Raw genomic sequence first — 14,591 nt, 5'->3', positions numbered from 1 at the left:
ATTTTCAGTCTTCATGATTCCATCAAAGACGTTTTGAGACTATTCCAGCAGTTAGGGCAGCAGACTGCCTTTAATGGGTTCAGGTTAGCGATACATCATGCTAGTGGCAGACACAGCTGGAACCCTTACTTATCCTGCAGCTAGGCAGTACCACATTTCCTATGTTGATGAGCATGCTGTAACTTGACTGGTTGTATGGTAATCATAATAATCATGCCTCAGAATAGGCGGAATTGAATTTTTAGCCCATTGTGATTGACTGCATGACGCCAGTGCCTGGACTTCAAAAAATAATTAATTGGGTAACTTGAAATTGTGAAATGAACTATCTAAAAATTTCCATTACTCTGAATCACAAATTTGTCCCCCTCATTTTTATTATTCATTTGTGGGATGTGGACCTCGCTGGCTAGACCAGTATTTATTGCCCATCCCTATTTGCCCTTGAGTAGGTGGTGGTGCGCTGCCTTCTTGGATTGCTACAGTACATGTAGTGTAGGTACATCCACAGTTCTGTTAGGGAGGATGTTCCAGGAGAATAGATTGACCTTCATAGCTCATTGATCTAACTTGTACAAGACTTAATATACTCTATGGTCAAAACAGTTTTTTTTTTTACCTGCTTCTTGTCCACCATAGCTCCTTGGGAACTGTACAGATAGACACAGCTGCATGCAAATTTGTGTCTTCCCTGCTGAACTCTCACCAACAATCTCAGTAATTCCCATTAATGGAATTCCACCTCCAAGAAGCAAATCCAATACTGGGCAACCCATGCTAAGTTTTCGGTTCTGGGTTGGAAAAGGACATTCTTCATTATACATCTGGAGGGCTGAGGAAGACACAACGGATGACAAAATGCTTACATTATTGTACGTGGAACATCAATTTTAAATACTTACAAATATTTGTTGGAAACAAAAGCTTAAGCATGATATACAGTTGAAAGCGAGTGTATATATCTCTGCTTTAAGGCTATGAACTTGGAGAGAGCACATACATTGCAATATTTTATTCTCTCTCCTTATAATTCAAAACCTTTTCTTATTACTTGTGCTGCCTTATGTCACATTTACTAGAATAGGCAGGAAAGCAGCCAGTGTGTTGGTTAATGTCACACTCCATATTGTTACCAGAAGGTGTGCAAGGCTTAAAAAAAAAATCAACTCATCAGCTAACATTCTCTTCGTTGAGATTTCCTAATCACACATTTGAGAAAGAATGAACTTGCTGATAAAATCAGGAAGACACTTCTAACTGCAAATGTAAACCACTCTGCAGTGCAGTTTGTTAATTTGTTCAATTGCAATGAACTCTTGACTGCTTGGTTGATAAATAATCCAAATTATTTACCCAACCTCACATCTCTACTGTTCAGCAAGTTATCTGCTTTTCTGATAATCACCCACTTTTCTCCTGCATGGGAATCTAAGTCCCTAATGGAGTATTTGTTGATCCCAGTCTATGCCTATTTGACAAACCTCGGCAACTCTCTACCCCAAAAGAGCTAACCAACTGCAATAACTGGGTGTCCATTCCACAAACTATCATAATCGGAAAAATCTAATGTTTTATCGATACTTTGTTTCCTTCCTCATTTTCTTTCTTCTGCCTCCCATTTTCTTTCTTTAGTCTTCAGGATGCTGACCCTATTAGAGCATAATTTCAAGTGAATTGACGGCCCATCAATATCACACCCAGTGGTTGTTCTTTATGTATGACACTACATAGTGAGTTTCAGAAGCCTATTGAACCACAAGGGTCAATAAAGCTGAGCCCAAACCATTTCTCATCTGACATCATGGGCGAAATTCTCCGTTATCGGCGCAAAGTCCACCGACCGGCGCCAAAAACGGCGCAAATCCGACCTTCATCACGCCGCCACAAACGTCGCAAAGTCTCCGGCCCGGAATGGGCTAGCAGTGACGTGACGGGATCCGCGCTTGCTCACGTGCTTCACGCTGTGCGGCGTCATCAGGACGCGCTACTCCCCCCCATCCGACCGGAACACCCGACCGGATGGCCACCCGCCGCTCAGCCCCGAGGTTCCAGTCACGGGATGTGGAGGCGCTCCTGGACGCAGTGGAGCAGAGGAGGGAGGCCTTGTATCCCGGACACGGCCGCAGAGTTGCCCCACGTCACAGCCGGCGTCTGTGGAGGGAGGTGGCAGAGGCCGTCACCGCTGTGGACCTGACACCACGGACAGGCACCCAGTGCCACAAGAAGGTGAACGACCTCGTCAGAGCAGCCAAGGTGAGCCTCCCCCCCCCCTGCCCGATATCCATATCCCCCCCTCCCCATATCCCCCTCCCCATATCCCCCCTCCCCCATATCCGCCTTCCCCCATATCCGCCTTCCCCCATTACCCCAAGTGAATCCAGCCCTAACCTTAACCTCTGCAATACACGCGCAACCGATGGCGTGCATTCATATACCTGCCTAACACTGTTGCCTTTTACCCCTGCCACCACCCCCCACAGGAGAAGCGCGCACACAACACCAGGGAGCATGTGAGGACTGGAGGAGGCCCCGCTGATGAGAGGCCACTGACCGAACATGAGGAAAGGGCCATGGAACTGGCTGGCGGACCCGAGGACCAGGAGGTTGCTGATGCAGAGGTCAGGGGCGTACTAGCAAGTGAGCCACCGACAGCCCGTCCCCATATCCCCCCTCCCCTATATCCCCCTCCCCCATATCACCTGATCACTGCCTGCGTGTCTAACCATGCATGCTTCATTCTGTATCGCAGGAGCAAACGTCGAGGCACCCATCCCCGCAGATGCAGACCGCCCGCATGATGCCCCTCGGAGGCCACGGGAGACGGAGAGACCCGGACCCTCCGTCATGCAACGCCCGCATGATGCCCCTCGGAGGCCACGGGAGACGGAGAGACCCGGACCCTCCGGCATGCAACGCCCGCAGGATGCCCCTCGCACACCACGGGAGACGGAGAGACCCGGACCCTCCGGCATGCGACGCCCGCAGGATGTCCCTTGGAGACCACTGGAGACGGAGAGACCTGGAGCAACAGGGAGACGACGCCCCGTCTCGTGCGGGTGCGACGACGCAGGCGTGTGCCACCCAGCGACGAGAGGGGCAGCCACAGGCCCCCATCACAGCCGAGCCAGGACACCACTCCCCAGGACACCACTCCCCAGGACACCCCTACCCGGGACAGCCCTACCCAGGAAAACAAAATACCGGACAGTGACAGAGTGGATGGGTGGAGACGAACCCCCACCCCAAAGTGCCATGGACTCAGAGTGGGACGAAGAGCACGACACAACGCCACTGCTGTCACCAACACCCTCCACCATCGCAGAAACACTCACCTCGGTTGGGCACTTTAGTGATGAGGCGTCTGGTACACTCACTGGTGTGCACAACACAGCCGTCCCGGTACAGCAGGTGGAGGTAGGAGCAGCAGAGGGGCCGGGCAGTCTGAGGGCAGCCCAGCCCAAGCGAACATCTGCCGCCCAGATGGATCCCGGGTTCCTGCAGTTACCACACCCACACATAGATCCGATGCAACCACCGACCCGGAGACGAGCGAAGAGGGTGACGGGCAGCTTGCGGCGGCTGCGGTCGCAGGTGGAGGAGTCCACCCGCGTCCAGGAGCTGGGAGTGGTGCCGGTCATGCGTGCCACCCAGGCCGACACCGCACGGGTGGCGTCTGCGGTGGAGGCAATGGGTGCGACGGTGTCAGACATGGGGAACGGTTTGCGAGGCCTGGGGCTTTCCGTGCAGGCGGCGTCTGTGGCCCAGGACATGGCTGCCCTCTCACAGGAGGCCATGAGCCAGTGCCAGCGCCAGATGGCAGAGGCGCTCAACGCCATGGCCCAGTCTCAGCAGTCCATGGCCCAGTCTCAGCAGGCCATCGCTGAGGGCATCGGCGCCATTGGCCATGTGCGAGCCGGCGTCGCACAGTCACAGACAGGGTTTGCCAATCCCCTGAGCTCCATGGCTGCAAACCTGCAGACCCCTGTCGATACCAGCACGGGCCTCCAGGACTGGCAGCGCCAGATGTCGGGGGGGCGTTGGATGGCCAGTCCGTTCGCATCCCCCACCCATGTACAGGCCTGGGGGCCATCGGGCACCCCGAGGGAGGAGGAGGTGCTGTGGTCCGTCCCGGGTCCCCCTGTAGGGGAGGTCCCGGAACACCACGACACCTCGGACTCCCCCCCCCCTTCCGTCCCAGGTGCATCGGGTGGGCAACGGGCAGGACAGACTGGCAGCTCGCCATCCCAGTCGCCCGGGTAGCAGCCTGGCCCATCTAGGCCAGGACGCCCCAGGAAACGGCCGCCAAAGGGATCCCGTGTCAGAGGGCAGGAATCACAGGAGTCCACCTCCAGTTCTGCTGTGCCGTCTGGGGAACCATGTAGACGTAGTCAAAGGGCCCGTAAGGCCAAACAATTAGACACTGAGTAAGTTGGCACGGGTGCAGGGCACAGATGAGTTTTAGGGGCTAGGGCACGTGCATGAACTCCTTTGGTTATTAAAGTCAATGTTACACCTACAGAAAGCGTGCAGGTGTGTCATGTACGTTGAGCGCAAGTGTGTGTGTGTGAGGGGTGGTCTTACCTCAGCCCCACGTGAGTCTGCCCCCTTCCCCCTGGGCCGCCATCAACATCCCCCCGGGCAGAGGACGGGACCGTGCACTGCAGTGTCACAGCCGCATGCAGGGATGGTCCGGGTGGATGGTGGTACTGTGGCCATGGGTCAGACATAGTCCAACGATGTGGAGCCAGGAGCTCATCTCAGGGCGGGTTGTCATCATCCTCCATGGCCTGCAATAGACATGCGTCCACCGGCAACTGTGTGAGCCCGGCCGTTGTGCCACAGGTGGATCGGCAATGGGGGGGGGGGGGCTGTGGCCATACTATCCGATTCCCACGCCCATCTAGTCAGTGAAGCGGGCGGCTATCAGCCTGTCCCGTGCCCGCTGGCCCAGCCGTAACGGTGGACAGCCACCCGCCCGTGTCTAGCCCGTCTGCCCTGACCATTGCCCCCATCCCCCTCATCTGGGGAGGACTGCGCCTCTTCCTGCTGCTCCTCCACTCCGCCCTCCTCTGCCTGCGGCACATCGCCCCTCTGCTGGGCTATATTGTGCAGGACGCAGCACACCACAATGATGCGGCCGACCCTATCTGACCGATACTGGAGGGCGCCCCCAGAGAGGTCCAGGCACCTGAAACGCATCTTCAGCACGCCAAAGCACCTCTCTATCACTCCCCTTGTCGCTACATGGGCATCATTGTAGCGGTTCTCCGCCTCATTGTGTGGCCTCCGTACAGGCGTCATCAGCCACGATCGCAATGGGTAGCCCCTGTCGCCCAGCAACCAGCCCCTCAGCCAGGGATGGCGTCCCTCGTACATGCCGGTGATGTATGACCGCGACAACACGTATGAGTCGTGTACACTGCCCGGGTAACGGGCGCAGACGTGCAGGATCATCATGCGGTGGTCGCAGACCACCTGTATGTTCATCGAATAGGTCCCCTTCCTATTGGTGAACACGGCCCTGTTATCTGCAGGTGGCCGCACGGCGACGTGCATCCCATCAATCGCGACCTGGACCATGGGGAACCCGGCCACAGCAGAGAAGCCCACGTCCCGGGTATCTTGGCTGGCCCGGTCCACAGGGAAGCGGATGTAGCGGTGCGCCATGGCATATAGGGCGTCTGTGACTGCCCGGATGCACCGGTGCACCGGTGCACCGATGTCTGCGATATGCCGGACAGGTCCCCACTCGGTGCCTGGAATGACCCCGTTGCATAAAGGTTCAGGGCCACCGTAACCTTGACGGACACGGGGAGAGGGTGTCCCCCGCCAGTGCCACGCGGTGACAGGTGTGCCAGCAGGTGGCAGATGTGTGCCACGGTTTCCCGCCTAATCCGGAGTCTCCTCCTGCATTCCCGGTTTGTGAGGTCCTGGTATGACTGCCGGGGCCGGTACACACGGGGCGCCCTCAGGTGCCTCCGTTGCCGTGGGGCTGCGATGTCCTCCCCCCCTCCTCGTCCTGTCAGTCAGATGTCCCTCCAGCTTGGGCGGCTGCCGCCTGCCCCTCTGCGGCAGCCTGCGCCGCCTCTCTGGCACGCTCCTCCTCCTCCTCCTCCTCCAGGGCAACATAGACATTAGCGGCTGCCGCCACGGTGGCCAACATCGCTGGCTGATCGGAAAACAGGACAGCCTGGTTGGGGGGGGGGGGGGGGGGGGGGGGGGGGGGGGGGGGGGGGGGACATGTCATCATTGCTCATACCCCCTCCTCCCCCCAGCCAGGTGACATGGAACGCATGGGTCCAACTGTTGGAGGCTGGCACCTGGCCAGGTGGACCAACGCACTTGCCCTCGCACCCCCCCCCTCCGCGGCACGGACCCCCCCCCCATCCACCTCCCCGGCACGGACCCCCCCCATCCTCCTCCCCGGCACGGACCCCCCCCATCCTCCTCCCCGGCACGGACCCCCCCCATCCTCCTCCCCGGCACGGACCCCATCCTCCCCGGCACAGACCCCCCCATCCTCCTCCCCGGCACGGACCCCCCCATCCCCCCTCCCCGGCACGGACCCCATCCTCCTCCCCGGCATGGACCCCCCCCATCCTCCTCCCCGGCACGGACCCCATCCATCCTCCTCCCCGGCACAGACCCCCCCCCATCCTCCTCCCCGGCACAGACCCCCCCCCAACCTCCTCCCAGGCACAGACCCCCCCCATCCTCCTCCCCGGCACGGACACCCCATCTCCCCTCCCCGGCACGGACCCCCCCCCCATCCTCCTCCACGGCATGGACCCCCCCCCCCCTCCTCCCCGGCACGGACCCCATCCTCCTCCCCGGCACGGACCCCCCCCCTCCCCCCTACCGGCACTCCCCCGGAGCCCAGCCCACTCTAACCACCCCCCGCCGCGCGCACACACACAAAACCCTACACACACCTCCCCCCCACACATTCAGACTGCAGCCACGCCATCGTCTGTCCAGCAGCCATCCCCCCAGGCCGTCACCCACCTCCACGCTGGTCGGCGTAAACCTGGAGCACAGGTTGACGCCGATTGAAAGGAGGTTTGATTTACGCCGACGTGACCCGTCATCATGTCGACGGGACTTCGGCCTACCCGGACGGGAGAATATCGACAGGCCCAAAATCGATTGTCTTGCGCCCATCCGTGCCATTCTCCGAGGTCTGCGGCGCCATTGACGCCCCGCCGACTTTTCTCCCTTCGGAGACTTCGGCGGGGGCGGAATTCACGGCGGCCAATGGCCATTCTCCGACCCGCTGGGGGGTCGGAGAATGACGCCCCATGTAGCAGTTCAGGATTTTCCCTGCCTTGCTTGGGTTCAAATGGATTAACTGTAGCACATTAAACTGCCACACCAGCAGAGACTAACTCACTGAGTGGCGCCTATGGATTGAACCTTATATGTATGGTTCAATATTTACATACTACAAGTCTTCCTAAATGTTCTCATCTTCATGGTGAAAATCTATTTCTATTTACAAATATTATCCAAGTTACACAGCATTGTAGACGTCTTAAATCATAATTCCTTCAATCTTCTTCAAATGAAAATAATCTCAATAATTCATAGCCAAGCTCTGGAATGGCCATAGTCACTAACTTCTGTATAAAGGCACATTCATAAAATGTGGAACAGAAATTATATTTGCATATTAGTAAAGCTCTATAAAATATAGTGTTTACCAATTTTTAAATGTAACAAATCTTAAGATTAAAGCTAAAATTGTACGTAGAAAGTCTGTTCATCCAAAATATTAAATTTAAGCTTAAACTGCACTGAACTTTAAAAAGATTTATTACAAGACCACATGTCAGGAGTTTTGTAAAGATGTGCAAGTTACTGTTAAAACTTGTATTTATGATGATTGCAAATGTTATGTTGGTATAAGATTTCTGATCCTATAGCAATTTATGCTACATTCTATTTTTTACACACCTGTTACCACTGGATCATTCTTTACAACTGCCGCAACAGTTTTATGCAAATACCTTACATCAGAACTTGACAGTTTAGTGAGTCGCTGTAGATCTGGCCCCGAAAGACACAATATCTCTTTTATTGATTGGATGTTTGCTGTGAGAGAAAAAAAAGCAGAAAGTCTTGCATTACTCTGATGACAAACTGGACCAGATGCTGCCACTGTATTGCCACTTGAGCACATTCTCTACACCATAATGGGCAGCTGGCAGTAAACCTTCTATTAGAATAATCTAAACTCTTTTTATTCAATACAAAACAATGAAATTCATATTAAATATGATCAACATAGATATGTGAATCTACAAATAAAATTAAATAGCAGACAATCCCATAATTGTATGTTTCTTTCCACTTTTCCCTGAAGTATCTCATTGCCCCTAATGCCGAACAAACTGACAACAGGTAGCCTTCATCCTACTACTACTTCAGGTGAATAAGCCCCAATGGCATTTTATTTTTTAATATTTTTTTATTCTCCATTTTCACATTTTCCTTCAAAATTTACACCCCACCCACAAACAGCAACTGGCAACAAATACAAAATCAATCCCCTTAACAACACCGACGATCCCATCCTCCCACCACCCCAAACAACGGCCCACCTGTCAATATATGCATCCAATAAAACAAACCCTCCCACGGTGGAAACAAGAAACAAAGGAGAAAAAGGAAAAGAAGTCCGGGACCGCCCATGGTCACCATTGACCTATAGAGTCCACTCCCCCTCCCTACACTCAACGCCATCCAACCTCTGAAAGAGTACCGTACATGATACCCAAGAGTTGTACACCCCCCCCCGTCCCCCAAGTCTCCAACTCCTCCCTTCCACTGCCTCTTGTAAAACTCCTCCCCCAACCTCGGTTCCTTCCCCCCCAACTTTCCACCCCGGCTAGACCACTCGGACCCTGTTCTGCCAGGCTCCGATGGCCGCAGCCCCTCCCCCCACCTCACTCCCGTTCACTGGCCGGCTTAAACCAGCCAGCGTGGAGGCCCCCGCCTGGGTCCCTTTCCCGGCCCTAGGAAAGCCCAGAATTCTCCTTTTAGCACACAAACCCCGCATATCCACTTACACCCCAAAGAGCGCTAATTTCGAGTGAAAGTCCCATCACTTCCCTTGTCCAAATTTTTACAACATTGGCTCCTTTAGCCTATACACCTGCACGCAGTGAAACAAAAAAGAAGAAAATACAGTCATGAGGTTACATCGGCACATGGCCATTTCTCAATTTCTCAGTTCTGCCACAGTCCTTCTGCCTTCGCGAACTCCTCCGCTGCTTCCGCCATTCCAAAATAAAAGTCTCCGAGCTTGTAAGTCACCCTCAGCTTTGCTGGATATACAATGCCGCACTGCATCTTGCTAATGTACAGTGCCCTCTTCACCCGGTTGAAGGTAGCCCGCATCCTCGCCAGCTCCACCGTAAAGTCACCGTAAACTCCACCGTATACCAGCTCCAGCCCACTGCACCACCCGCTTCTGCTTGGCCCAGCTCAGTACCTACGGAAGCACAGAGTCACTACCCTTGGCGGCTCACTCGCCTTTGGTACAAGCCGCCACGACCGATGAGCCCGATCCAGTTCATATCGGGAGGGATCCTCCCCCTCCACCAATAGTTTTGCCAGCATCGCGGCAAAATACTCAGTCGGCTTCGGTCCTTCAACTCCTTCGGGCAGCCCCACAATCCTCAAATTCTGTCGCCTGGATCTGTTTTCCAGGTCTTCCATTTTTCCTCGTAGATCCTTGTTAATGTCCATCACCTTCCACATCTCCTTCCCCATCGAGGCAAGTTGATCACCGTGCTGCAATAACGTCTCCTCCACTTCTTCAGCGCCTCCCCTTGCTCTCGCACCTCTGCCACTGCGCTCGCCACCGCCGTCATCACCGGGGAAATCGCCTCCTCCACCAGCGCACTCAAAACCTCACTCATCTCCTTCCTCATTGTCTCCATGTATTTTGTAAACTGCCTTTCGAATTCCGCAGCCATCACCTTAGTTATTTCTTCAGCGGTAAGCAATGCGGCCTCCCCTGGTGCTCCAGCCTCCATTTTCCTTACTGACCCCGCGGTGACCTTTCCACTCCCCGACGGACTTTCAGCTGCTTTTTTCACGGCCGTTTTTTTGCTGGACTTCAACATTTCCCCTTCTCTGTGCTGTCTCCTGACTTTTACTGCCTTCGCTGGCCCTAGGACCGGGCGTTAACCCCTGAAATTGCCGTTCCTGAATGGGAGCCCTCCAACGCGCAGCTGCCTCCCGCCCACCGTCACCGGAAGTCCGCCCCAATGGCATTTTCATAGTTTGTTTCTTATTGATAGTGAATATTGTTTATCTAATTGTGTCACTTGCTCCTCATTCCTTCTCGTTTCCACCCTTCCACTTCCTGCCTCAAAAGTATATTAGTCCAACATTACTCATCCTCTCCAGCGTATGAACATACAAATTAAGAGCAGGAACAAGTCACTCTGCTCCTGGGTAAGATAACGGCTGATCGGATTGTAATCTCAATTCCACATTCCTGCCCTTATGCCTGCAGTAAATGAATCCCAGACCCCTGTCCTTTTCACTATTGTCCTGTAACAATATTCCCTTTCAACTATGTAACCGGTTTCCTTTTGGAAATTACTACTGCATCTACTACCTTGCCAGAAAAGAATTCCAGACCATAATTCATTGCATAATTCACCCCTCCAGCCTAACATACTTTAACTTAAGTTACTTTGCCTAGTTTTCATTTTAAAGTTCCCAACACCATGTCAACTATTCATGCCTTCTGTACCTATTATATTTCTTTTGCTAGGCGCCTTCTTTTTGTTTCATTTTAAACCACTTCAACCATTTAATTAATCATTTGTTTATATTTGCAAAAACATTACAAATATTTCAAAGTGAGCATCACACAAAGTGATACATCATGTTGCACTGAGGTGCTCCAATACAGTGAAATAATCAGAGTTTAGCACACTGGGCTAAATCGCTGGCTTTTAAAGCAGACCAGGCCAGCAGCACGGTTCGATTCCCGTACCAGCCTCCCCGAACAGGTGCCGGAATGTGGCGACTCGGGGCTTTTCACAGTAACTTCATTTGAAGCCTACTTGTGACAATAAGCGATTTTCATTTCATTTCATTACAGACTTCCCAAAATGGTTCAAATGGTGTAAGAGTATTCAAGTAGTCTACATAGAGCAGGTTGCACGCTGATGTGCTTCCATACAATTTGTTTCCTCTTCAACACCTGGCAGGTCACTGTTCTTGTGTGACATCCTCCCCTTTGTTCTGCTCCTTTAAAATACTGTTCTGGAATGGGTTTTACATCCCCCCACCATTACTTCTGACCTCCCTCCCCTTCGCTGCTGCTGCTGCCTGACCTGCTGAATGCTCCCAGCATCTACGGTTTGAACTATTCGCAAGCTCACCTCGCCTTACAGCAGCCACCACTTTAGGATTCAGGTCTAACTGAGCCCAGTCCATCTCGGGCTCGCCGCCTTCACCAACCCAGGCAGCGATTGCTCAGCCCATCAACACCAAGCCTCCGGCGAGAACGGTTAGAGCGCGAGCCGGGTCACAGGTCACAGCGGCCGCCCGCTGACAGAACATCGCGCGCTTTCCTTCGGTGAGCCTGCTCTTTGGGAAAATTTAGTGCGCTCATAACATGATGCTGCCGACAGAAACAATCGCATATCTTTAACGTCCACGAAATCCTGTAAGGTATTTCGACATTCCAATTACGTCAGAATATTTATTTTTCCTTTTTTTTAAAAATAGCTCATGGTGTTGTTATTATTAACACCGCGTTTTATTCCCACAAACCACTCCTTACATGAGGGGTGGGGGGGGGGGCACACACACACTAGTTGTAATGAAGATGATTGGCCGAGGTGGCTCCTGCAAAATTGTAATTGGTCCGGGTTTATGCACCACCTCACCGGCATTGGCTTACTTAATCGTCCAACGATTGGCCGAACAAGGCTGCGCTGCTCGATTGGCTGGAAGAATGCGCTATTGATATATGATTGGCTAATGGCCACTAGCCATGCGTGCGGGGAAGGCAGTAGTGACGGTGGAACCTGACAGGTTAGGATGTCTGACAGGCCTGTTCAACATGGTGGTGGAATCTGATAGGCTAGGATATCTGACAGGCCTGTTCAACATGGTGGTGGAATCTGATAGGCTAGGATATCTGACAGGCCTGTTCAACATGGTGGTGGAATCTGATAGGCTAGGATATCTGACAGGCGTGTTCAACATGGTGGTGGAATCTGATAGGCTAGGATATCTGACAGGCCTGTTCAACATGGTGGTGGAATCTGATAGGCTAGGATATCTGACAGGCCTGTTCAACATGGTGGTGGAATCTGATAGGCTAGGATATCTGACAGGCGTGTTCAACATGGTGGTGGAATCTGATAGGCTAGGATATCTGACAGGCCTGTTCAACATGGTGGTGGAATCTGATAGGCTAGGATATCTGACAGGGTGTTCAACATGGTGGTGGAATCTGATAGGCTAGGATATCTGACAGGCGTGTTCAACATGGTGGTGGAATCTGATAGGCTAGGATATCTGACAGGCCTGTTCAACATGGTGGTGGAATCTGATAGGCTAGGATATCTGACAGGGTGTTCAACATGGTGGTGGAATCTGATAGGCTAGGATATCTGACAGGCCTGTTCAACATGGTGGTGGATTCTGATAGGCTAGGATATCTGACAGGCGTGTTCAACATGGTGGTGGATTCTGATAGGCTAGGATATCTGACAGGCCTGTTCAACATGGTGGTGGATTCTGATAGGCTAAGATATCTGACAGGCCTGTTCAACATGGTGGTGGAATCTGATAGGCTAGGATATCTGACAGGCCTGTGATGTGTTATCTGAGTTGGTTTAACACTGACTACAACTGGATGCAGTAAGTTGAGAAACAGGCTTCCGACACAGGAGATGATTAACACTGTTTTATTGAACCTGCTGAGTGCTGTCGTGTTGGGTGCTCTGCTACATAGACGAACCAACACGGTTGCGGATGGTACAACTCAGTTTTATTACTAACAATATTAACAATGGTAAACTGGTTTCTGTGGTTCGTTCATTACCCTTGAATCTGTGGACCTAGCCCTAACACTATCTTGGAGAAGCACTCAGCACATGGTGAATGTCTGAGTCGCTTACTGTGAGCTCTGTGCCCTGAGCTGTCTCCTGCTGGAATGAACCGGAAGTGTCGTGTTCCCCGTTTTATAGTGTGTATGCTATTGGCTGTGATGTGTGTGTATTGATTGGTCCATTGATCTGTCCATCAGTGTGTATGTATGTTTGTACCATGATGTTTACCTGAATATCATGACATCCCCCCTTTTTTGCAAGACCATGTGCCTATGTGGTAATAAATAGAGATGTGGCAGGTTCTTTGGGGTGGAGGACAGATGTGGGAGGTGCTCAGGAAGCCCGGCGAACCATGCCCATATGTTCTGGTCGTGCCCGGCACTGGATGGGTTCTGGAGGGGTGTTACGAGAACTATAAGATGGTGAAAGTCCAGGTCAAGCCAAGTTGGGGGCTAGCACTATTTGGAGTGGCGGACGAGCCGGGAGTGCAGGAGGCGAAAGAGGCCGGCATTCTGGCCTTTGCGTCCCTAGTAGCCCGGCGAAGGATCTTGTTAATGTGGAAAGAGGCGAAGCCCCCCTGTGTGGAAGCCTGGATAAATGACATGGCGGGGTTTATCAAATTGGAGAGGATAAAGTTTGCCTTGAGCGGGTCTGCGCAGGGGTTATACAGGCGGTGGCAACCGTTCCTAGACTATCTCGCGGAGCGTTAGGTGAAGTTCGGTCAGCAGCAGAAGCAACCCGGGGAGGGGGGGATATCTTTCTTGGGGAAGGTTTTTTTTTCTGGGGGGCATCTGAGCAAGAAAATACATAAATGATCCGGAAAACTGATATGTACGGGAGGAATCCAATGTACAAAGCTCTGTATCATATCGACTTGCCATGTTCATGTCTTGCTATGCAAGCTTTCTTTTCTTGTTGTTAGGGGGGGTGGGGGGGTTTGTTTGTATGGTTGAAAATTTTGTTAAAAATTCTTAATAAACATATTTTTTTTAAAATAAAATAAATAGAGATGTGTACTGAGTGCAGCTGAATGTGTGTGTGTGCAATATCTACAGCATGTACATGAGTCTAAACTATATACATGGGACGATGTCAGGTGCAGCATAGCAACGAGGTTGTACCATAAACAAAACACGTGGAAATATTAAATGTCAAAACGAACTCCTGTAACAACAAGAGAAAAAAAGAGAAACATATTAACACAGTGGTATGATACATCAGTGAGCTCAATGTTCAAACAGGCTCATAAGTCCAGCCTAGTAGGTGGGTGGCGAATTTGGGTTGACCGCCTCAAGGGTGGGTCAGGATCCACCTGCTGAGGAATGGGCCTGGCCACGGGCGACGATGGAATGGGCATGGTGGCAGGAAGCTCCACGAAGTCGACATCAGGAACAACAGGAGGGCGTGGCACCGGTGTAAGTTCCCGTAGCGAGCGTGGAAGTAGGCGAAGAGCCCGGCAATTGCGCCTGCGAATGGAACCATCAGGCAGGCGAACCAGGAACG

At 52.5% G+C, this 14,591-nt stretch overlaps 1 protein-coding gene across 2 annotated transcripts in view; it reads right to left on the bottom strand.

Moving 5' to 3' along the window:
* xrcc3 (X-ray repair complementing defective repair in Chinese hamster cells 3) overlaps nt 1–11,820 on the bottom strand; it is a 36,986-nt gene extending 25,166 nt beyond the window's left edge. For both annotated transcript variants that reach the window (XM_072490049.1, XM_072490056.1), the window contains exons 1-3: nt 11,406–11,820; nt 7,954–8,091; nt 620–832 (exon numbers count right to left, since the gene is read on the bottom strand). In XM_072490049.1, the coding sequence (XP_072346150.1) occupies nt 620–832; nt 7,954–8,091; nt 11,406–11,460 (406 nt within the window). In that variant the 5' untranslated portion in view covers nt 11,461–11,820. The remainder of the gene's footprint in view (nt 1–619; nt 833–7,953; nt 8,092–11,405) is intronic.
* Between the last annotated feature and the right edge of the window lie 2,771 nt (nt 11,821–14,591).

The sequence above is a fragment of the Scyliorhinus torazame genome, chromosome 2, assembly GCF_047496885.1.
Source record: "Scyliorhinus torazame isolate Kashiwa2021f chromosome 2, sScyTor2.1, whole genome shotgun sequence".
In the NCBI taxonomy this organism is placed as follows: domain Eukaryota; kingdom Metazoa; phylum Chordata; class Chondrichthyes; order Carcharhiniformes; family Scyliorhinidae; genus Scyliorhinus; species Scyliorhinus torazame.
The sequence above is the reverse complement of the archived record's forward strand: the minus strand, read 5'-3'. Positions and strand labels throughout refer to the sequence as shown.